The sequence below is a fragment of the Balaenoptera acutorostrata genome, chromosome 20 (assembly GCF_949987535.1).
Source record: "Balaenoptera acutorostrata chromosome 20, mBalAcu1.1, whole genome shotgun sequence".
Lineage (NCBI taxonomy): Eukaryota > Metazoa > Chordata > Mammalia > Artiodactyla > Balaenopteridae > Balaenoptera > Balaenoptera acutorostrata.
In genome coordinates this window covers 50,679,541-50,703,777 of record NC_080083.1, presented here as the reverse complement: position 1 = coordinate 50,703,777, position 24,237 = coordinate 50,679,541, and the positions used below count along the sequence as shown (strand labels likewise).

General features: G+C 58.5%; 1 protein-coding gene across 1 annotated transcript; it reads left to right on the top strand.

Moving 5' to 3' along the window:
• Window positions 1–6,331: 6,331 nt before the first annotated feature.
• On the top strand, window positions 6,332–20,883 carry METRNL (meteorin like, glial cell differentiation regulator). Its single transcript, XM_057536475.1, has 4 exons — window positions 6,332–6,727; window positions 11,777–12,162; window positions 19,324–19,383; window positions 20,379–20,883. Exons 1-4 carry the CDS (start codon window positions 6,567–6,569, stop codon window positions 20,699–20,701), a joined length of 930 nt encoding a protein of 309 aa, XP_057392458.1. The 5' UTR covers window positions 6,332–6,566; the 3' UTR covers window positions 20,702–20,883.
• The last annotated feature ends 3,354 nt before the right edge of the window (window positions 20,884–24,237 follow it).

The following is a 24,237-nucleotide window of genomic DNA, read 5'->3' as shown; positions in this document are numbered from 1 at the left end:
CGGGGCAGGGCTGCGGGCTGGGGGAGGGGCAGAGAGAGGCTGTGTTCCTCATACGGGAGGTTTTGGGAACAACTGAGAAAACAGGAACTCGGACCTCTCTGCAGAGGGATCTCATCTCCCTGTGAGCTCCTCACCTGCTATGGGAACCACAGTGGTGTTGGCACGATCCTGGGGGCAGGCGACTCTTCCTCAAGAATTTAAAGGCGAAGGGTCATGACTTCTGCAACTTATAAATGGCCCAGTGGAAAATGAACAAATGTGCACACACAAGACACATAAAGGTGTGCCCGCGCTGACAGTGGGTGGATGGATCGGAAGGTGTGTGATGCTGGGTGCACGGTACCTGATTTGTGCAGCTTCAGACTTTTGAAAATGCACAACTGGGACGTAAATTGGTAATTGCTGTGTCAGAAACTCCCCTCCTCAGGGAGGCAGCGTGGTTCTGAGTCCTTCATCAGAAGCTGGTTCAACCGGCAGCTGAATAGGGAGCAGCCCATGTGAGCACCTACTGGGAGACAGAGGAGCATCTACTCCCATTCTCCCATATGGGAACATATGGGAGCTCCAGTTGAGCGGTGAGCCTGGCACACGGTGAGGATGTGGGCAGTGAGGCTGGCACCCATGCACAGAAGCGGGATCTCTGGGCCTGGCCCCTGGCACGCCACCCCCAGGAGCCAGGACCCTGCCCTCTCAATATTACCACCCTGGAGTCTCCAGGCGCAGGGGTGATCCCAGCCCAGCTTAGGAGCCTTGATGACAGGGCGGGTGCAACTGCAGGGTTGTAGAAACGTGCACACGCTGGGGGCACTGCCAGGCCTGGCCTGTAGCTGCCAGGGACAGTTGCTGGGATGGAGCCCAGCAGGCTTCCCAGGAGAAGTGATGCGTGAGCTGAGTGAGGAGGAGGGTTGTTAAACCATGAGCAGCACGTACTCACCAGATATGTGGTGCAGGGTTGGGGTCCTTCTCCCCTGAGGGGCGCTGCCTCAAGGGACTCCGAGTACAGAGACATTCCTGCTGGTGTGACGGCTGTGGGGTCACCACACCTCACCACCTGGCAGCGTGGGATGCCGCTAAGGCCAGGCTGGACGAGGTGGCCGCAGCAAACAACGGCGATAAGGGCGCAGGGATAATCATACCCCCGGCGCCGTCCTTCACTGCTCACCCAGTGCACACACCTGGCTGACTGGCAGCAGCCCCTCACTTTTCCCTCCCACCTTTCGCTGCCGCACAGACGGCAAACACGCCAGCAGATTAGGTTAAGGAGGTGATTGCGTGAAGGTGTTTGGGTTGGGGCCAGCCGGCACTCTCCGGGCTGTTTCACGTCGTAATTACATGTTGCCGGCTGCAGTTGCTAAATGTCAAATTACAAACATTTGCTCGTGATCCATCATTTCACCACAATTACAATAATTACGTCCCTATGAGAAGGTCAGCAAAAATGACCTCGGAGGAGGAAACAGAGTGGCAGAAATGATGGAGGCCCGGGGGGCTGAGCAGGGAAGGTGCTGGGTCCACGTGCGAACTTCCCTCAGCAGGTGGGGGGGTCTGGGTGTTTTCACGTGACCCACATACGTGATTGGCAAGTCCTCTAAAATATTTTTTGAATGCCAAAGAGAGAATTTCCTGGACGTGTTTGGGAAAACTTTTAACGTTTTTCTGGAAGTGTCCAGTTTCTAGGGGAGGAAGTTGATTCTTCAATGAGCAGATTCAGGTGACTGGACATTTTGAATAATAGAATGACCATCAATACACATTTGAAGACCTCAAGACTGGGCAAAAAATGAAAGCGTTTACAGAGACTGGGCCGTGTTAGTGGCTCAAAGAACTCATGCTCTAGGGAGAGTGGTGGGGAGGGGGCTGGGAAGAAGGTGCCCCCCACAAGGTCCCGAGTCCTGCTGAGAGTCAGATGGCACCTTGACCCCCGAATCAACATCTGTGACCTGATATGAGGCTTTGTGCGATGAGGTCACACACCCTACATCTCCCTGAGAATCGAGACCCCACCCACTTTGCAGGTAATGAGACTCAGAAACAGACCCTGACCCCACTGCCCGTGTGAACCAGACCAGGAAGAGGGCCACGTCACAGCCCAGGTCCATCCATCACCCACAGGGCCTGCCACACCCTGACGTTCAGAGGCTGGGAAAGGGTGTCCAGCCCCACAGACCCCACCCCAGCGAGCCTCCTTCCTCAGGTGGTGGGTCCCTGCCACACTTAAAAGAACGACTGGACTGTCATACGGAGTGAAGTAAGTCCACAAGAGAAAAACAAATACCATATACTAACACATATATATGGAATCTAAAAAAAAAAAATGGTTCTGATGAACCTAGGGGCAGGACAGGAATAAAGACGCAGAGGTAGAGAATGGACTTGAGGACGCAGGGAGGGGGAAGGGTAAGCTGGGACGAAGTGAGAGAGTAGCATTGACATATATACACTACCAAATGGAAAACAGATAGCTAGTGGGAAGCAGCTGCATAGAACAGGGAGCACAGCTCGTGCTTTGTGACCACCTAGAGGGGTGGGATAGGGAGGGTGGGAGGGAGATGCAAGAGGGAGGGGATATGGGGATGTATGTATACATATAACTGATTTACTTTGTTATACAGCAGAAACTAACAACATTGTAAAGCAATCATACTCCAATAAAGATGTTAAAAGAAAAAAAAAAAAAAAGAACGACTGGAGAGACGGCAGCAGGGTCACCTTCAGGTCAGGTGCACACTTGGGAGCTGCAGTTGTCCGGCCGTAACCATGGGTCATGGTCTCACTGAAGGCCACCACTGCTGCCTCTCGGGCTGGCCCCAGTCAGGGGCTGCAGCCCTGGAACTCCCCACAGAGATGTGCCCAGGAGGCATCAGGGAAACATTTCTTGAGTGAATGAACAGATCACAAGTGAAGGTTGATACTGACCTGAGTTTGGGCCACGGACTCCCTCACTACGTGCTCTGCATGGACCTATGGGGTGTGGCTGGCAGCTCTGTGGGCAAGCGCCCGCATCACCGCCCCGCCATACGCAGCAGAGGCGAGGCCCAGAGCGTGCACCTCAAGGGTACGCTGAGCTGTGCTGTGTGGCCTCTGCCATCGCTGAGCCCCGTCCCTCTGCCGCCTGTGCCCCATTCCTCTGGCTTCCTGGGGCTGTGGAAGGTACTCGGGCAGGACGATGGGGCTGTCACCCAGGTGTGGGGACAGGCAGCTTTGCCGTCTGACCCCAGTGGGTCTGGTCCTGCACTCTGCCTTCCAGTGGGCATTCTGGTGTTGGGGGGACTGTGAATGCAGGGAGGTGCCCAGCTTCTCTCGGACACCATGGCGCCCGTCTCCTTTACCACTATGGGTGGGGGTGGGGGCACTGCTGTGGTCCCTTCCTGGGTTTAACTGGCAGAAAGGCTCACTGGGAAGTGCCCCCCCAGCCATCCATGGACTAACACACCCCAAGGTTCTCTGACTGCCTGGGATCCTGCAGGGTTTATCTGTCCCTGCCAGGCCCTAGGGCGTGAAGCGGGGCAGGTGGTCACTGGGTGGCCTCAGACAGACATGACCCACCTCATCCTGCTGCCTCAGCCCCAAACATCATATGCCCCCCCCCCCAAGAGCTGACACCATGAGCACCAGGAAGTGGCTTTGCACGGCCAGGAGGGCTCATCAGCCCCACCTTGCTGGGCGAAGAGGTGCCCAGGAGGCCCAGAGCTGAGCGCAGATATGAGGAACCAGTTCTGCTGCTGCGGCCCCACCCTGAGGCTGGTGCTTGTCAGGAGGAGGGAAATCTGGAAATTCCTGCTTCAGGGACCCTCCAGGAATCCAGAGGCACCTGTGTCTCCAGAAGTGAGGGCCTGTCACAGAGACTTAGGTCTGATGGTCCCAAGATCCTATCAGATTCTTCCAAGAAGACTGCCGGAACTTTTGTTTTTTAATTAATAGTCTTAAATTTTTAGGTTTACAGAAAACTGAGCAGGTAGTAGAGAGGGTTCCCATGTAGCCCCTCCCCTGCCCCAGATTCCTCTCTTACTGGCATCTCCAATTAGTGTGCCCAGGTGCTATAATCAATGAGCCAATACCGACATATTATTAACTGAAGACTGCAGCATTTGCTCCTGTGTCATTGCTCTGTCAGTCCTGCATGCACCATCGTGCTGAGCTTGTTTTAGGGAAATGGACCTGGGCAGAGGTGGTTTGGCAGCCTTCTAGGTCACAGCCCTGAGCCTGGGATGGGAACCAGCTCCGTGTCTCCCCAGAGACGGCTCTCCCCTTTGGTCCAGCGGTCACTAGAGGATTCTAAAACGCTGAGCAGGTCACTCAGGCTGGCAGCACTGACTCCGCATTTGTAATATGAAAGGGCCCTAAAGCTGCCCCGCCTCTTCCTCTGTGTGAAGACCTGGACCCTGACCAGCCACAGGGCCCTTCTGGGGTGGATGGGCCCGGCCAGGCTGCTTATAAAGCGTTTCTTTACCACCTGCAGTGCCCTGGGTGAGAAGTGCTGCTGTGCAGACAGGCTCGGCGGGCGCAGAGGTGGTTGCAGCTTCCAGATTCCAACGAGTAGACCCCTCTCCCCAGCGGCCTGGGTGGCAGTTTCACTTGGCTCACTTCTCAAAGCAGTTCTGCACCCTGGTACCTGCAGCAACAGGGGTGTGGTGAGGGGTGCAGCAGGCCCCCGAGCCCAGAATGCACGTGTGTAGTCCTCCAGCCTCAAAGCTGACTTTGGGTCTTGGGATGGCATCACTGTTTTTGACCAGGCAGGGTCTTTGCTCCGGGCTTTGGCTGGGTGGGTTGACCTGCTCAGTTCCAGGGCTGCCCTAATAGATTCTTCAACTGTAACCCCCTTCAAGGGGGAACGACGCCCCCACTCTTGCCCCAGCACTCCTGAGGGCGGCTGTCCCTCAGCCCCATCTGTTTTGGACCTGCAGGCTCTGGCTTCTCCAGAGGGTGATGATTCCATCCCTACAACCAAATTAGACTTCCAAACCTCTAACCAGATGAAAGGGTGCAACGTGAAAATAATAGGCACAGGAAGTCACTCCCCTCCCCCGCAGGTCACTCGAAATTCCTCCTGAAATATATCTTGCCTGGAAAAGAAATGTTAAAACAAGGTCAGATTTCTCCACCATTTGATGTTGTTTCAGGCTCTGGAGCTCGCTCAGACCAACACCAGAGTCTGAGGAAGCAGAAAAACCTGCTTTTGTGATCCCAGGGGTGGCTGTCTGGAGTGCCACGGCTCCCTCCCTCCGCCTGGCAGACCCTTATCATCCTTCCAGAGGCCAGTGTCCTCTGGGCTGCCTATGTCCCCCTGTCTCCCCCACTGGATGTCAGGTACCTGGGGGCCCCAGTGACCACCTGGTGAAGGCAGCTGCTTTCATCACGCTGCACTCACCAGGCTGGGTCCCACTAGAACAGGGACCTCAGAGGGAAATTCGGCACCCAGGGGGCATCTGGCAGTATCTGGGGACAGTTCAGGTTGCCAAGCCTGGGGCTGGGGGGGACGGCCACTGCCAAAATGCTGCTAAAAGCCTACAATGCACAAGAGGGTCCCCACCACGAAGAATCAAGTGCAAAGCTGGTGAATCGGGTACTAGACGAACTCTGGAGCAGGGACGGTGGGGACCAGCAGGGAGCACAGCAGTGGTGGCCTCGACAGGCAAATTCAGAGCCTTTCTGTGGAACGGGTGTTCCAGGGTCCCCCGCACACTCAACGGTGAGTCAGCCACATCACCAGCCACAGCTGGTCCTCCCCTCCCCCGTGGGCCGCAGAACGGGACAGAGTCTGAACTTCCGCAAAGCACACTCAAATCCTGTGCAGGGTGGGTGCCAGGAACATCTCTGACGGCCTCAGGCTGGTCACACAGCAGTGGCTCGGCCAGGTGCCGCTGCTTCAGCCCAGAGGCCATTCCAGACTCAGTCTGCACGATGGGGCCACAGCACCACCACTGCTGGACGGACCTGCTGGCCAGGCGCCCGGCCTGGGTCTGCACGTACTGGGGGTCTCGGGTTTCTACCCCGCCCCCGCATCTTACAGGCTGGGGACGCATTGCTGCCCGTCCCCCTCCCGCTCGAAACTCCACTTTCCAACCTGGCTCTTCTCCCCCAGACCCTTCTCCCAGTCCCTCACGCGGCCCTCTCCTCTCCGCGGCGTCCTAGCCTGTCCCACCCTCGGGCCACACGCCCCCCCGGCGCTTAGTGTCCCCGCCACGCCGCTGACTCCGGTATCCGCCGCGTCCAGCCGGGCTCCCTGGGCGCGGGGCACAGGCGCACTGGGCGGAGTTCCGGCGCGCGGGGGCGGAGCGGCCGGGCGGGCGCCGCCCCCCAGCTGAGCAGAGACCGGGACCGCGGACTCGCAGACTTCAGAGGCTCAGGCGGCGGCGGCGGGCGCGGAGGTCCGCGCCCGGCTCCAGCGGCTCCAGCGGCTCGGGCGGCCCCGGCTCCGGCGGGGATGGGCGGGCAGCCGCCCTGGGGGCGCGGGGGGCGCGCGACCTGACCGCCTGGACTCGAAGCCCGGCCGCTTGGCAGCGCCGGGTCGAGGGTCTGCTCGGTGGGCGCGGACGCGGGGCCGGCGGCCGAGCCGGAGCCAGAGCATGCGGGGCGCGGCGCGGGCGGCCGGGGGGCGCACGGGGCAGCTGTGGCCGAGGCCCCCCGCCCCGGGCCCTGGGCCGCCGCCGCTGCTGCTGCTGCTGGCCGTGCTGCTGGGCGGCGCGGGCGCGCAGTACTCGAGCGACTTGTGCAGCTGGAAGGGGAGGTGAGTTCGCGCGGCGCGACCCCAGCCCTTGGGTCCACTCCCCTCCCCGCGGGCCGAGCGCGCGGGGGCTCGGGGGCCCGCTCTCCAGGCTGAGTGCCGTCCCCGCCCTCCCCCGCCCCCAGTTTTAGAACAAAAGAGCCCGCGGCGTCCCGGTCCCCTGGCCCGGCGGACGCCCAGTGGGAGGCGCGCCTGCAGCGCAGTGGTGTCAGTCGGGTCCAGCAGCCCGCTCGCCCCGCGCCGGACCGCGCCGCTCCCCACTTGGTTCCCCGAGAGCCGCAGCCCGGACCCCGCGACCCCTCACTGGGGGCAGGCGGGGGTCGGCCTTCTGGCCCTTCCCGGGCTCTGCCCTCGGCGAGGAGTTGCGCGCCCCGGGCCGGGAGGAGCCGGGCCTGCGCTCAGGGCCGAGCGGGAAGGGACGGACGGGTCCGCAGGAGGGAGCCGCGGCTCCGGTGGTCGGAGCGGGGGCCCTGGCGCTAACCGCGCACTGACCACGTCGGTGCGGGCGGAGACCCGCGGGCGGGCACCTTGCGCGGGGCGAGTTCGGGGCCTGGCGGAGCCCCCCGCCCCGCCCCGTGAAGGTCAGGCCGCCCTTGGCAGCGCGCGCTGGGCTCTGCGACCCCCCTTCACGCCCTCTGCCAAGGCAGGCAGCCGAGGACTTTTTAAAAAAACTGCAGTGTGACAGGCAAGTCACAAGCGTGGGCGGGGGTGGGGGTGAGGGCGCAGAGAACCTCCGTCCGCCAGGGCGCCGGCCCCGAGCCAGGCACCTCGCTGTCGGAGAAGACTGCTCGGGCTTCGGCAGTTGCGGCGGATTCAGGAGTTTGCAGAGGGAGATGCTAGCGTCTTCTTCTCCGAAAACGCTATGGGCCGGGGCTGCCCTTAGGTCTGGGTGTGTCCCGGTGTCCCACCGTGCAGGGCCCCTAAGTCCCTGCCTTCTGATGGGAAGACTCCCGCTGGCAGACACCTCATGCTGTGGGGTGTCACGGGGTTATTTTGAGTGAAGACAGTTTTTTCCGAGAAGGTAAGTGTTGTGCCACTGTGCTGGGTTCTGCGTCAGCAGGGCAGTTGCTGGTCCTCTTGGATACGTACAGACCCAGTTCTCTGTGGAAACTGGCAATTACCCTGCTCCCTTCTCTCCGCTTCCCAGCCTCCTAGAGTGAAGGTCCTGGGCTCCTGAGCTTGGGCTGGTGTTGCCCACCCTCCCTGCTGCAGAAGTTCTCCCAGCTCACACCACAGCAGGGGTGGTAGAGCTGAGACTGGAGCCCTGAGTGGCAGATCAGAGCTCTGGGGGAGGGTTGGCCCGGAGAATGCTGGCGCCAGCACAGAGCTGGCGGGGAGCCTCTGACTCTGACACACTCTTCTGGGGCTGCCCTCTCCCCCTCGCTGGTAATTAAACTCCCTGCTTTGCAGCCTCTGCTGGATGAATCAGTGCATCCCCAGACTGAGGCCTTGGGGTGTCCTCCTTCAGCAGATCAAAAACAGAAACCCAGTCCCACCCTGTGAGCTTGAGTTTCCAGAGGAGGAGCTGACATCCTTTTCACATTCTTGGAGGACCATGTGCCTGGAAGAGGATGCCTCCCCTGGAGCCCAGAGGGAGCTGTGAGCGAGGACTGGTCAGGGGGCCAACCTGCTCCTGGACCACGCAGGTGTTTGCAGGGGGTAGAGGAATCCCTTCACCTTCCTGTTCCTGTGCATCCTCTTATCTACCTGGAGAAGAAGGGCCCCTCTCCCTCCGTCATTGCCAATGGACCCCTGGACTTGGACACCCTCCAGTGTCCTCCACTCAACCCAAAGGCAGAACCCGGCCAAGGGCGGCTGCAGTGGCTGTAGGAGCTGTGGGCGGGATCTGGAGCAGAGACAGGGCCAGGTCACATTCCTGGAGCATAAGCCCCCCTTGCATTGTAATTGCTGCCCCCAGTTATCATTTTTTTTTCACAAATCAGCTGACAGATTCTTACTCTGGTGCGCTGGTTTGCCTGCTGACTCTGTAGCAGTTACGACTTTTTATGAGCCGTTCTAAAGACAGCACAGGGTGGTGCAAGCCCTGATGTGCCGGGTGGATTCTGACCCCCTGATAGGAAGGGGGTTGTTTTTTATGACACTGGCCACTCACATTTGACAGGCCTAATGTGTTTCTGGGTGTTTCCAAGCAATTAAGTAGAAGGTTTTGAAATCCCTCTCCCTGTGCAGGGGCAGGACGTGCCCTATCTTTATTAGGCCCTGGTCGTAAAGGTGGACCATGAACTTTCCTACTGCGATGGGCTGGGCATTGCCGGTTATGTCACACCTGGGCTATCTCTCCTGCAAGGTGGGGAAATGAAAAGTAACTCCAGGCAGGAGAGCCTTTTGGTTTCACCCTTGATCAGAAGCTCTTCCTGACTTTAGTCAAAAAGAGACCATCACTTCCTTCTGGTGACTCAGGGTTTGAGCCAGGCTATGGGTGTGAGTGGTGTGGGCTCTGCTGCCACCACACTGACCCTGTCAGACAGTCCCCATAGCGACTTGGAATTTGCCATCTTTCCCGTAAAGGTGCTCCACAGGTGTGTCCTCCTGGGGGGTGACACTTGCCGACTCTTTTTTTTAATGCATTAATTCAGTTTAAATAATCCAAGATCAAATCAGTCTTCTCGGTTTCCTAAGGTTGAATAGAACCACAGTTTTTTTCTGCATCCTGTAGCTTTGTCATAACATCAGAAAGCAGTTATTTCATTTTTCTTAGTTAGGATGTCACTTGCATGTCATGTGAAAATTGTAACATACCATCATCAGTGACCATTACTGATGTGGTGTGTTTTTGCGTCTCCAGCACTTTTGCTGAGCAGGTGTCTGTATGAATGGAGCTCTTGCTCTGATGAGAGTGTGGACACTCCTGTGTTGGGTGCTTAGTGAGAGTCTTGTTGGTCCCGATGTTTTAGCAGAACGAGAGAGAAGAGGCAGAGCAGGGCCCGTGCAGGCTCCGGGGACGGGCTGGACCTGTTAGAGGGTGAAGTGATGGGCGCTTTATTTCTCATGTGTCCACTGTCGTTTCGTTCCTAGTCCTCTTTTAGGCGAGTGACTTGTGAGTAAATGGATGCACGTGGTCATGTACTCAGGCTGGTGGATGGCAGCCCCCAGCCTCAGGTCCGCCTCCCCCTGGGCAGCGTGGGCTGGCCATCTGTCCCCACGAGGGCCCCCTCTGCCCCTGCCAAGATGTGGGTGGAGGGTGGGCCTCCCCATTTCACCCTCCACTGTTGGGGTTAAGGCAACCTTGTGAGAGGTACCCACAGCCTCTGGTGTGAGTTCTCCACTCCCTCAACCCCTAGGTCCCCCTCCTCCCACCAAGAGGGAAGCGAAGCCTTGGATGGGGTGGTTTTTTTGGGAGAGAGAGTTGAGGATTGGTGCCTGGGCACGGCGCAAGTGTCCAGCTGCCCCTCAAGGCTGGAGCCAGGAGAGAAGGGACACTGTGATAAAGTTTGTTTGGCTGCGTAAGAGCAGAGTTGATTATAGTCATCTGTGGCAACCACACACCATTTAGTCTAATTTTGTCACCCAGCACTATAATTATGCCCATCCCCTCCTATGTGTCAGATGAGCTTGTGTGAGTTTTATGTGACTGTAATTTGTTAAGTCTGTTCTGTGTGTGCGGCCCTGCTAGGTGTCTGAGGCCAGGCTGCTCATGACCCAGGGCCTTGGGGGTGGGGAGTGGAGTGAGGAGGGAGTCCACCTCCTTGACACCTCCTTCTGATGTGGTCTGCAGGGTGACTGTGCAGCCCTAGCCTGCAGCTGGCCGTTGTATGAAAAGTGAGGCTTTTCGGGGCCTGGAGCGTGAGTCACCAACAGTAAATGCAAACCATATGTTATGTGTTTTCTCCTCTGTGGAAAAGGTTTCTGGTAACTCACTCAGGCCAGGGATCTGAATATAGTATTGTTTATTTCACATAAAAATCCTAAGAATGTGGGTGAACCTGTCTGAGATCTGATCAGAACCAAATTTCATGTAATAAAACACTTAGTTGAAGTCACCGTTGAGTTCCCGGGCTGCTTGGTGTTTATGACGTAACCGTTACCACAAGCTGACATTTACATTACAGTTTTGAGTAGGGGAAACTTGAACGTTTTTGATGGTTTCAATTTCTCGAAAACATAATGTTATGACTTACTCAAGACCTGCCTCCCCAAGAGCATAGCACACTTCATTTTTTCCTGTTTGGCATTTATTAGGAGTGAAACCCACTGGACTCCCCCAGCAGTCCCCATCGGGAAGACAGGTTATCTGCGGACCTTTTGTGCCCCCCTCCCTTTGCTTTTCCACAATTCTTTCCCGTGTCTCCCTGTGGAGAACCTTTACTTTACTTTTGCATCTTGCTTTGATGATATTTGTGTTTGTTTTGAAAAAAATATGATTGGCAATGCAGGGTCTTCAGGTTTGCAAATGAATGAAAAAGCAGTCAAATCATCACCGTAAGGAAAATATGAACACTGTGCCTAACGGGGATCCTGAAGACAAAACTCACCAACAACCTACACAACCTCCCCCCAAATTGCTAACATTCCCAGTTCGTTTAAAAGCTGCTCCCTGGAGTGCATTATTTATTATATGTGCATTGCATTCCAGCGTGCCTCCTGTAACTTGAATCTGCTCCTTGGTTTTCACACTCAGTGGGAATCTACCAACATTTCCTGGCCCTCATTTGGTTATCTGGAACTTGGGTTGGTGCCGAAGTCCCACTGGTGTTTCCCTGTTTATTTTTTGGAAGAGCCGTCTTTTCCTTGGTTTTCACCTCCACTGCACCCATCACTGCCCCTGTTCAGGGGTTTCCCAAGGACACGGGCTCAGAGGCCAACAGAGCGTCCAGGTGGTGAGAGGGTCTGGGAGCCAGAAGCTCCCACACTTACCAGAGCGCTCGGAGCCGGTGCGCTGGAAGGAACTGGGCGGGGGAGGCCGTGTGGCCACCCCTGCCTGGAGCTGGGCCCTGGGCTGCAGGGTGGAGACGGTGCCAGCCTGCCTGTGGGTGAGGGGTGCTCGGACGCCCGAGCAGGCGTCTCCCGGCTGACGAGTCTCCCCGTCCACAGCGGACTGACGCACGAGGCCCACAGGAAGGAGGTGGAGCAGGTGTACCTGCGCTGCTCCGCGGGCACTGTCGAGTGGATGTACCCGACCGGTGCGCTCATCGTGAACCTGCGGCCCAACACCTTCTCGCCCTCCCGGCACCTGACTCTGTGCATCAAGCCCCTCAGGGGCTCGTCGGGGGCCAATATTTATTTGGAAAAGACTGGAGAACTGAAACTGCTGGTGCGGGACGGGGACCTCGGGCCCGGCCAGGCCCCGTGCTTCAGCTTCGAGCAGGGCGGCCTGTTCGTGGAGGCGACGCCCCAGCAGGACATCAGCAGGAGGACCACGGGCTTCCAGTACGAGCTGACCAGCCGGCATGCGGGGCCGGACCTGCACACCCTGTCAGGTGAGTGTGGTGCCCAGGGTGGGGTGGTGGCCTCAGGGGTCCTCTCTCGTCTCCCAGACCCCCCGATCATCTCCCGCCCCCACCTCAGCACAGCCTCTGAACATGCTGCTCGAGTCCGTGCTTCAGGCCTGGCAGGTCTGCCTGAGGGTGGCCGAGGGGCCCTCCCGGGAGCAGGTGCCCCGTTAGTGCCGTGGGCAGTTTGGACCTGGGATGATGGCCACGGGTCAGAGCAGAGCTGTGACACGGTCCTGGCCCGTAATATGCTCTTCTCCCCTGGACCAATTTTGACTGTGATTTGAAATGGGTGCTGTCACCATCCAAACTGCCCCAGAATTTCTTCTGACACGCGAGTTGGCCGAGTGTTTTTGGCGTCGGCTGCAGTCCCTGAAACATTGAGTTTTGGGTGGAAGTTGAGGCTGATTCATGTTCCAGAGCCATGCAGAGCTGGGATGTCCTGAATTGTGAGCCATTCCCAGGTTCACAAGCCGTTTTATCTGTGGGTGTCGGTGAAGGCACCAGCACCGTGCCATGCAGGGCGGCTGAGTGGCTGTGATGATCTGGGAACCTCAGGTGAGGTCCTGGAGGGAGTCTCTGGGTGGCCGAGGGCTGGTGAGTTGGCTTTAGATTTTCCTTCCTTTTTCTTTTTTGAGGCCAGCAGACAGCTTTGTGGGGCCCTGTGTGGAAGGCAGTGTTGGTCTCTGGAAAGTTCTGTGGGCAGAGAGGAGTGTGTGGCCCCAAGAGCTCTCACACAGGGAAAACTCAGGGTCCTGTCTTTTAGTTAGGGACAACCAGGCCAGGTGCAACCCTTGCTGCAAGGCACAGATGACCTCGTGGGGTCCGAGCGCATGGGGTGGGGGGCGGTGGGGCTCAGGTGCACCATCTGCTTCAATTCCAAAGCTAGTTGGTAGGAAGATGCCTCCCAAGGGGAAGGTGTGAGCTTGGGTAATCGTGGGGGCAGGTTCCAGGGAGGCTGTTCCTGCGGTGACCGGCCAGGATGATGGTCAGTGGGGGGCGCTATGGCATCGAGTGTTGGAGGCGAGGCAGGGATGCTGTTCACACCCCATAGTCTGTAGGGCAGCCCCACCACGGAGAATGACCTGGCCCCAGGCATCAGCACAGGACACCCCAGTGTGGTACTGACCCATCCCCAGGTGTCAGCACAGGACACCCCAACACGAAGAATGACTTATCCCCAGGTGTCAGCACTGCTGAGGTGGAAACACCTGGTTTGAGGGCTAGGCCAGCCCCCCAAAATAGTATAATTTCCACATTTTAGTGAATAAAATCTTCCATTGGAAAAAACCAGACCTACTAGGATTTGAAATGCAGACTTTCTCCTGAGTGGGAATCTACATTTTATTGTTCTGTGTTCTTGGCTCAGATGAGTTTTCAAAACCTTAAATCTCTCTCAAACTAAACTGGTCTGTTATAGAGCTTCAATGTATGACTGCCCAGGTAGGACCCCTCCCCACCAGGGCCTGACTGTCCAGGTAGGACCCCTCCCCCCAGGGCCTGACTGCCCAGGTAGGACCCCTCCCCCCTGCCCCTGTGCCTGCCTGGGTAGGACCCCATCAGGAATGCTGAAAGCTGCTATAAACCCCAGGACTTGAATAAAACTTTAACCACAACAGCCTTTATCGTGATCACCAGGCTCATTGGCGGGGGTGGGGGTGGGGGACTCTAGAGATAAACTCGCAATAAAACCAAAATCTGGAAAAACCCAGTCACCAAATTCGATGTTTCTGGCCATGGTGATAGTTGGCTGATGGGGCAGATATTAGGAACTTGCTAACATTCCTTTTACTGATTAAAATGTTGATGGGTTGAGGCCATTCGGCTGCTGGTCACATGTTCTGTCCGGCTGGAGCTTTGTTCCACTTTGCTGTGAGGCTCCCACCAGATTCTTGGAGGCCACGGCATAAGGTGCTTTCCGTGCTGCCACCTGAGCGCTCCCGTTGGCACAGACCAGAGTCTCTGGTGGAAAATCCACAGTGGGGTCACCACCCGGGGTGACTCAGAGCCTGTGGCTCAGCCCTAGGGACCTGAGACTTTGTTTCTTTCCCCCTCCCTGGGGGCACGGTCTGTGCTCCCCAGACCCCAGGTCTACATTTCCAGGCTAGGGCAGTGAGTGGGTTTGGGAGAGGCCCGTGGGGTCGCAGGGAGAAGGCCCCGTGTGATGGGGTAGATTGTCTGGCTGGGGCGCCACACAGGACACGTGGCTGTGGCTGGACGTTGGGCTGCTGGGGTGCCCTTGATCCCCCAGACATACGCCTGCCTGGCCCTGGGGTGCCTCTTTAAATCTGGGGCTCACAGGGATCCCGGAGACCCTGAGGATGGCGGGGTGTGATTGTCCATCTGCCCAGTGGCTGGGGCACTGGCCTGGGGCAGCACAGATACAGTGACTGTCAGAACTTGAGATGGAGATACAAAAGGCTCCTGGGGTCTGGGAGCTGCAGACCTAGCACCTCTCTGTCCTGAAGGAGGCAAGGGCAGCAGGGATCAGGGAGTCCGGTGTGTCCCTTCTCCCCAGGGATGGGCCTCTAAGCTTTTAATGCCAAAGGAATGGGTACGTAATGTGGAATGCTGGTGCCGGCCATCTGGCAGCAGTGACCTCCCCCTGACCAGGCGGGCTCTCAGATGGCAGTGCTCTCCTGTCTGGCCCTGGCTGCAGCGGGGAGACCCCAGTGAGGCCGAAGCCCCGGTGTGAGTGCCGTGGAGGTGAGCACATGCCCGTGACCCGACCTGCTGGGGAGGTGGATGAGCCTTCTCCCTCGCTGATGAATCACGAGTTCCAGTTTGTGTTGATATGAAATTAAAGAGGCACCGTGGGCTGGGATCCCGAAGGAGAGGTGTGCGTGAGCCTTGCTCACCTGCCGCAGCTCTGGGTGGTTCCACAGGGAGTGTTTATGGTGAGCATGTCAGCCTCGTGTCCATCGTGTTGCATAATCGGCTTCCTCGTATGGAGTGGGACTCACCAACAGGCAAGAAGAGGCCAGGACGGAGAGGCAGGCAGAGACAGAGGGGCAGGCGGGTGGCAGTGGGACTTCAGCCCCCTGGGGACTTGGGATTTGGCTGCCACGTGGCAGGAAGGGGAGGACCTGCTCCCCCGCCCTCCCCCTCCTCCGAGGGCCTCGCCAGACACCTGAGTAACACGGCACTCCTTCCTCTGGCGCTGGAAAAATCTGGCAGGATACAAAAGGCAGGCAAGTGGCCAGATGCAACTCACTAATGGAAGAAGCTCCAGGCCACACCTGCACTGTGCGCTGAAGCCTCACTGTGGACCTGGCCAGGCCGTCTGGACCATCCTCCCCAGGGTCCCAGCACACCTGGGGAAACAGGCACCACCAGGACCCCCATTGCCCAGTGGGCTGGGGAACGCGTTAGGGTGGCCAAAGAGGGAGGGCGGGGGTGTTACTCGGTCTGGTTCTAGGGGACAGATGCAGACCCCGTCTCTGTGGTTCTCCTGGGGCAGCTTGGGGGGACCCTGGATTCCAGCATGTTCTTTTACTACTTAGGGGCTGAGAAGCAGGGGCTCACAGGCTCGGCCACATCCACGCTCTGGGGTTTGGGCTCTGTGTGATGTCCACCCAGAGCAGGGCCCCGGTGTGCAGGTGAGGTGGGGGTGTTGGGCAGGGGTGTTTTAGACCCACAGCCGGAGGGGAGTGGGGGCAAGAGGACCTGCCCCTGTGCCGGCCATGAAGGCCCAGGAGTGACTCCCATCGCTGCTCATGGGCGCTGGGTGGGGTGGCCTGGGTTCCACAGTTTCTGATGTGCTTCATCTCCCCATCCCCTTTGAAACCGCTCTGTTGATGAGCCAGGGGTGAATGATCCCTTTGGGGGGCCTGGGAGGTGCAGACCCCTGCTGGGATCCCACTTGGGCACCTTAGAGTTTAGGGGTGGGTTTGACGGGCCGTGGGACATAAACAGCAACGTTCAGAAGTGAAAAGAAACTTCGTTATTTCCTGGAAACAGTAAAGGAGAGAACTTAATTAATTGTTTCCCTAAGGTTCGTTTAGATTCCTGCACCAGTGCTTTTCCAGCCCCTGTAATCATTGTAAAATTACTTTTCATCTTACCCAGCTCTGGACTCTGGGGGTGGAAGGTGTGACTCCTCTGGCTTCCTCACCAGGAAGAGGGAGGGAGGGGAGTGGGTGCGGGGGAGATAGCTGGTGAGGCTAAGCGTTCCCTGTGCCTGCACGTGGGAGATGGGGTTTCGCAGGGGGCGACCAGCCCCGGCCAGGTCCCACAGGGTCCTCTGGGGCGATGTCAGCCTGTGGCCTGGAGTTGGGGTGAGTGCAGGGTTGTCATGATGATCAGAGGAGGCTCTCTGCTCAGCGAATACCGCTCACATTCTAGCAATGTTGCTCCCTTTCCTCCCCTCCCTGTTAAAATGCTTCATTCACCACCTGTCGCGGCTGCACTGAAGACCCCAGAGGGTGTCTCACACATCGTGTCCACCCCAGTCATCCTTACCTGGGCAGTCTCACCCGCCAGACCAGCATCCCACCATCTACAAACTTCTCCTGGGCATCGGGCTACCCAGGGCCTGACAGAGGGATGCTGCCCTCCCCACCTGTACCTGCCGCTCTCACCTGCATCCCTGCTGCAGCCCCCGGCTGGTCTCCCTGACCCTCTTATTTCCTACTTCATTCAGTTCATTTTATGCATATTCCAGAGTAATCTTCCCGACATCCACATCCCAGCCCTCCCCTTTCCAAGAACCACAGGCCAGAATTCCACCCGGCCCCTGGGCTGCCCCCTCCCCATCTTCCCCACAAGGAAACAAGATTCGATGTGTCAGGAACCAGCGCATTCCACTCAGCCTCCACGAGCCTAACTCCGATTAATAATTGTTTCCAGATTGCTTCTCTTGGCGTCCACAGCCTGGGTTCTCCACAAAGGTGCCTACACTCCATAAAGCTCAGAGTCATAAGAGAGTCTCGCGGGGGCTTTGTTAGCTCAGCTGTCAATGGCACCGGCTCGCTGAAGCTTTGGGCGGGAGGGTCTGCAGGCTGCTGACCGCCTGCCCCCAGGCCCACCGGGGTCCTCGTACATCCTGCGTGGGACTGGGCGCGAGTCAGGGCAGGGAGCCCAGGACAAGCTCACGCCACCTTTCTCCCCAGCGGTCAGCTGAGGTCCCGGGGCCTACAACGCACAGAGAGCTCGAGGCTCCAGGGCTTGGTGATCATACGCACCCAGGCCTGGGTTTCGACCACGGTTTGTGGCCTGGGCCTGTCTCAACTTCTAAAGAGCTTGTGCGGACCTTGCCTCCCGTTCACCCACGCTTGGAGCTCGCGTGGCCTGGTTCCGAGGCCCCAGGCGGGGGCCTCTGACCCGGTGGGCACTGGGGGAGCCGCCAGGACGGGAGGTCTCCCCACTGCCGCGGGCCCCTCGGCACACAGGCCGGAATAAAACGCCGCCTCTTGTGGGATGTGAGCCTCCCCAATGTCTGCAGGGCTGTGCTCCCCCTTTTCCTCACTCTGGGGTCTCTGTCAGGCCCAGCATGGGCAGCAGGCCCCCAGCGGGTTAGAAGTAGGGGACCCCCAGTTGGCCACCCTCTTTTTTAAGAAAGGCCTTGAGGCTGGGGGTCCACACTCGTGACAGAAAGCCACAGGTGGGCAGAAGGCTCCGGATTTGGAGCTGGGGAGGGAGGCGCTCGGTGCTCTCAGGTGCTTCAGAGGCATCTCACAGGCTGTTCTTGTTCTGCGGCTTCTCCTTTTTCCTGATAACTTAACAGAAGCTCCCGTGAGTCATGCGCTCGCTGGACTAGCCTGGGACATGCACATCTACCCCCGCCTGGGGGCAGGAGTCATGCGTTCGCTGGACTAGCCTGGGACATGCACATCTACCCCCGCCTGGGGGCATCCGCAAGGGGTCCCAGGACATCAGAGACTCCAGGGTCTCTGTTGCCCCCACACATATTCCAGGTCCCGGAGGCCCCTCCTGTTCCCCTGTGCATCTCCCTGTCTCCTCGAGGGCCCCCGAGTCACTGCAGCCCCTGGGCAGGTGACAATTCAGCCCGGCTCAGGGGCTTCGAGGGCAGCTGGCCAGGTGTGCTGACAGTTGTAGCTTCATCCAGGCCCAGTGAGTGCCAATCCTGGGGACTTTGCGGGGCCTTCAGAACATGAAAAGGCGGAGGGCAACTTGTCCTAGTGAGAGTTCACGCCTAACATTTCTGTTGTTAGGGAATTTGGGCCCAACCCTAGAAACTAGAAATAGGTGAGGAAACGTGCAACGTCAGAGCCAAATAATAAACTTGTGTCTCCCCAAATCCACCGCTGAGTTAGGAGTGCCATGGTCCTGGGGAGTCCCCAGAGCCTCGAGGTTTCTGTCTCCCCCCAGCCTTTCTGGAGGCCTTACGCCAGCCTGAGGCAGTAGGTGAAGGGTGGGGTGAGAGCTGTACCGGGTGGGGGGGGGGCGCAGAGGTCCACCAAGAAGGACTGGTTTGTCTGGAGTAATCAGCCCCGGCCCAGGTCTGGGGAGTCTCAGAGGGGACCCTGTGAACTGGGCTTGCTGTGAAAGGTGTCTGGAGGTGTTTGGAGGTGACCACCCGGTCCTGTCGGTTAGATGAGGACCCCACGGCCGAAGCAGGTGGACATGTCCCTCATGCCCACCAGTGCCTTTAGCAGGGTCACCTGGTCCTTCTGGGCAGTGCCTTGACCCCTGTGGAATCCAGGTGGCAGATGGGACCGTGGGGGCAGGCAATGTGAGTGGGAGGCCCTGGCATTTTGGGGCCTGGCCACAGAGGCTGAGTGAGGCTCTCGGCCAGGCTGGTGCCAGGGGCGTGGCCTCAGATCGGCTCGGGTTGGTTTTGGCGCCAAAGAGCCATTTACACATGAGCCCAGGGGTTGTTTACCCGGCACGACTACAGTAATGAGCTAAGTGTGATCGAACACAAAACCGCACTTTCCCTCCATTTTCACGCCATTGTAGGTGGCCCAGGTGAGCCTGGGGCCCCTGGAGACGTCTCCCCATCTGTGCAGCCAAGGTCGAGGTCCCACCTGCTCTTGGCACCCTGGTTTCAGAGGTGCGGGGCCTGGACAGTTGCTCCCGACGTCAGAGGACTTATGTTGTGTGGTCTACATGCGGTGGGCGGGAGGGTCCCATGTTCATGCACTGGCCCCGCCTGACCCTGTTCCTGACCCTGTTCTCTCCCCACAGCCCCGTGCCGCCCTTGCAGCCACACTGAGGTGCTCTTGGCTGTCTGTACCAGTGACTTCGGTGAGTGTGCTGGCAGTTCCCGCCACGTGGGGGAACTAAACCCTCTGGGGGGAGGAGACTCTGCTGAAGACCCTGGGCTTGGCCCCCCTTCCATCACTGATAGCAGTCACAGGAAAATGCCTTCCTTTCCGTTCTCTTTAGAGTGACCCCAGCCCAAGAAGGGACCTGTGTGCAGGGCGGGGAGAGAGCTGGGAATTCCTATTTAAGGTGGGAATTCCTATTCGAGGTGATACTGAGCATTTTCCTACTTGGTGCGTGAGTCTAAGTCCTGGCTCTAGCCTCTCCTCCGTGCCCTGCCTGCCTCCAGGTCCCCTGCAGGCAGCACAGCAGGCGTTGGAGGCCCTGGTGGGGCCAGGGTTGGGATCAGGGACTCAGCCGCCTGCTTGTGATGTTGGCACAAACGCTCCCGAGTTAAGGGTGGCAGCATTCAGGGTGAGTTCGATGGAGCCGGCCCAGCAGGACCTGGCTCTGAGCCCCCCAGGCTCCCAGGGCAGTTGGGTGGTGGAAGTACAACCCCTTTCTTCTCACTGGCCCTGCACAGAGGGGATCTGGGGCCGGGCAGTGTCCCCGAACTTGTGCCTGCTCTGCCCTTCTCCTTCCCATCACCTTCCTCCCCTGTAAGCTTCACCGTTTCTGTCTGATCTCGATACGGAACCGCGGCACATCTTGAGTATTAACTGCAGTGACTTTTCTTGTTTTAACTTGAAAACTTGTTGCACAACGTGATTCGTATATTCTATTTTTCTCCACTTCTGTGGCTGGCCCTTGGTAGAAAAGCATCTCTGCCCACGACGGTGTGTGTGACGGGGACGACCCCCAGGCAACATCTTGCGTGTGGATGGTGGTTTTTAATGAAAATTTCTGGAAGGCAGAGTTCAGGGTCAGCTCCCGGTTCTGCTGCTGGGGGTGGGAGGTTGGCGCGTGCTGTCTGCTTGGTGAGCACCCCGCTGACCACTGACCCCCCCCGCCCCCCGCCCCGTCTCCTTCCTCTGCAGTCGTCCGAGGCTCCATCCAGGATGTCACCCACGAGCCGGAACAGCAGGAGTCAGCCATCCACCTGAACGTGAGCCGGCTCTACCGGCAGAAGAGCAGGGTCTTCCGGCCGGCCCCAGAGGGCGAGGGTGGCGGCTGGCGGGGGCGCGTCTCCACGCTGCTGGAGTGCGGCGTCCGGCCTGGGCGCGGCGAGTTTCTCTTCACCGGCCACATGCACTTTGGGGAGGCCTGGCTCGGCTGCGCCCCGCGCTTCAAGGATTTCCAAAGGATGTACAGGGACGCTGAGGAGAGGGGGCTGAACCCCTGCGAGATAGGCACAGAGTGACTGCTGGGTGACCGCTGCCGCAGCGATGGATACTCACACTGGGGTGGGTGCCTGGCGCTCCGGCTGGGGAGGTACACACTGGTTCTGGCCAAGGACTCCCTGATGGATTGATTGGAGATGCTGTAACATGCCAACTAAGTTATTATATTTTTTTTAAAAAAGAAATGTTCATAGGAAGCAAACTCCTGTGTCGTAAAATGCCTTCGTGTGCCATTTCGTACTGTTTTCTGAGCATCTGCAGTCACTGCATTTGGCTGGTGTGTTGGGTGAAGTGTGGGGACCGTGGCCCACAGCCGATACCCGACACCAGGCTTGGGTACCATTCAAAGTTGTTTCTTATGATGGAAATTTATGGAGCCAAATACCTATGGTTTTTTCATTTTGTTTTTGCTTTTTAAAGAATGAACTTTGCCAGCCATGGTCATTTTGGGGCTGCAGGCTGTTTCCATTCCAGGGAATAAAGACCAGCCTCTGACGGATCAATGGCGCGCCTGTCTTCGGCCCTGGTCAGCGGTGTGTAGCACTTACTTGGGGGCCCACGTCAGGGCTTCTCTGAGGGAGTCCCACGGCCCTGACGTTAGGGACCTTTCACACTGGGCCCAACTATAAGTGAGGCTGTTACCCCCATGCTCGGCCTCTACCAGATGTACCCCCCGCCTTCCTGGTGGACCACCCCCATCCCCTTCAGCATCTGCCCTCCTCCTTCCTGTTAACCCAGATCCTGCCCTTTGACCTCAGCTTCCCCCAAATGCCTGAGCTCAGGGCAAGTGTCTAGATACCCAGGGCCTGATCTGGGCCCCATATCCTCAAGGATGAGTCAGTGTCCTGCAGCTGCCGAAACAAATGACCACAACCCAGGAGCTTAAACAACAGACATTTATTCTCTCATGGTTCTGGAGACCAGAAGTCCAAAATCAAGGGCCGCGCTCCCTCCAAAAGCTCCAGGTGGAGACCCTTCCTTGTCTCTTCCAGGTTGTGGTGTTGCCAACAGTCCTTGGTCCTCGGTCTGTGGACACATCACAGTCTCTGCTCTGCCGTCCTTTGGCCTCCTTCTCTCTGAGTGTCTCTGTCCACATTTCCCTCCTCTCTCTCACATCCACCAATCACTGGATCGAGGCCCACCGTGATCCAGTAAGACCTCATCTTGATCACACCTGCAAAGACCCCGTTTCCAAATAAGTTCACATTCACAGGTCCTGGGTAGATAGGAGTTTTGGGAGACACTGTTCATCCCAGTACAGGCGTTGCTGGGGTGTCATGTAATCAGACCTGAGCCTGCGATTCCTCCCAAGCAGCTGCTGAGATGAACAGACTTGGGAGAGGCTGACACCGGTCAGTGAACACCGAGCCAACTGCACCGAAAACTCAGGCACACCATGGGAAGGGGCTGTATGCTGGCTCAGGTGTGCCCTGGCTCAGGTGTGAGCTGACATAGATGTGCCCTGGCTCAGGCATGTACCAGCTCAGGTGTGCACCAACTCTGGCATGCCCTGCCTCAGGTGTGCGCTGGCTCAGGTCTGTGGGCTCCTGCAGGTCACAACAGGAAGCAGGTGCTCAATACCTGCACAACAAGAAGCAGGGTGATGACCTGAAGCAACAGGGTTGGTGGCAGACACAGGTCCTACTGTGGCTAATGATTGTGATGCTTTATGCCAAAAGGATGCCTGTGACGGCAGCAGACGTGCCAGGCCCACGGTGGGGGAGGAGCTGACCCGCTCCTGGGTTTGTGCTTTGGGTTTTCTGGGCTGGTTGGGCACGCGGGTGCTGCAGAACCAGACTGTTGGGTTTCGGGGCTGGTGTTCCTCCTCCTCATGTCAGTACAGGGACGCGGGGATTTGCCCCAGGAGGATCCGGGACCTTGACCCCACGTGCTGATGTCCGGTGGACAGCAGCGTTCCCTCCATGTGAGGCTGAAGCTTTGTAGGAAGCGCCTGGGGGTGGAGGTCTCTTGGTGAGAGTCTGGAGGAAGAGCAGGGCTTGTCGGACACGGTGGGGAGAGGGTGGGGTCTGGTGCTGAGGGTCTGGCCCTGCAGGTGGGTTCCTGGTGCTGGCACGCGGAGCTCCCTCTCCTTGGCCGAGCAGAGCACCGGCAGCAGTCCAGGGCCGCTGGGTGTTGGGGAGGAGCTGGAAAGGTCACCATTTCTGAGGGGGTACAGAACCCCTACCTCCCTCCGACCCGTGCCTTCCTGCTGCCTAGAGCCCCCTTTGGGGTCTGAGACCCCTACGTGCCCCAGCCCACTCTCTGACACACCGTGGAGCCCTGAGGGGCCACGCCAGGCACTCGGAGGGTCTCCGGAGGGTCCTGGCTGAGTGGCAGCTCTGCCGTGCGGTCTCGGCACAGTGCCTCTGTCTTGGCTCCGGGCAGCCCCGGCCACTCTATGGATGGAGCTGCCGGCCCTCCTCTGGCTGCATCCAGAGGTCGAAGGGGAGGCGTGTAGGAGCCCTGAGTCCCGGCCAGCGTGCCCCGGATCCCACCTTCTTCCTGCTAAGCTGTGCCCCGCACCCGCACCCTCTGTGTCCGCTCCCTCCCATCCTGAACAACCTGCACATGTTGGCCAAGGCCCTGGAACCACCCCAGAAACACCTCCTCCTGGCAAACCCTAAGGGGTGTCCTTATTCTCTTGGCCTCTGCAGCGTTGGACATGCTCGTTCAGGCCTGTCCAACGACATCAAGATCAGTAAACACTTTCTGAGCCATTTGGCTGTCATGGCGTCTGTGGGCAGCTCTTCTGCTTCCTGACGACTGCACTGTGCTGAGGGTGCTTTCTTCTCCTCTCTATCCCGTGCCATCCCAGAGACATACGTGGGACGCCGGCCCTGGCCCTCTCCTCCTGCTCATTTGGGCTTCCTGAGGGCTCAGGCCCCTGCACCCCCATACAAGGGGGCCACTCACCTCTCCCCCGTCCCGACTGCCTGGGGAGTCAGGCTGACCCTGCCGCCTCCAGCTGGGGGCTGCTCATCATGCCCCAGACCTCATTTCCAGCACCACGGTACCTGTCCGGAGGAGCTGGGGTAGGATGGACCAAGGTGTAGGGGCCACGTGCCACCAGGGGCTGGCCATGACCCACACCCGCTCGTGTGATCCACTGAGACCCAGGGGAACCTCAAGACTGCTGCATGTAGGTGTCCCTGTCCCGGCCACTGGTGGCCAGCTGGCCCCAGGCAAGGGCCCTGGTGGATGTCCCAGGCCGGACTGGCTGGCCTGACACGCGCCCTGTCTGTGAGCCTCCTCTTTGCTGGGCAAGAAAGGGGCCTTGAGTCAGATGTACCTGCAGGGCTTTCCCTCCAGCTCCAGCACCAGGACCCTGCCCTGGGGGGGAGCTGGGCGACTGTCAGTATGTAAACCCACGGATGCTGAATCACACTGAGGTGGCGACTAGTCCAAAGGGAAAAGAAGGGCAGAGACGGGTCTGGGGTGCAGAATGTGGGCAGGTGGGGGTGGCTGAACTGCAGTTTTAACCATGGTGTTCGAGGTGGGGTTTGAGCCAGCCCTTGAGGAAGGCAGGAGCTGGTGTGTGGGAGGAGAAAACAGGCTG

What these genes read in the sequence shown, in the direction of transcription:
- METRNL (XM_057536475.1), top strand. Translation starts at nt 6,567, where the DNA reads ATGCGGGGCGCGGCGCGGGCGGCCGGGGGGCGCACGGGGCAGCTGTGG. An exon ending in TTGTGCAGCTGGAAGGGGAG is followed by an intron (nt 6,728 to 11,776) that starts GTGAGTTCGCGC and finishes CCCCGTCCACAG; the next exon opens with CGGACTGACGCACGAGGCCC. An exon ending in TGTCTGTACCAGTGACTTCG is followed by an intron (nt 19,384 to 20,378) that starts GTGAGTGTGCTG and finishes CTTCCTCTGCAG; the next exon opens with TCGTCCGAGGCTCCATCCAG.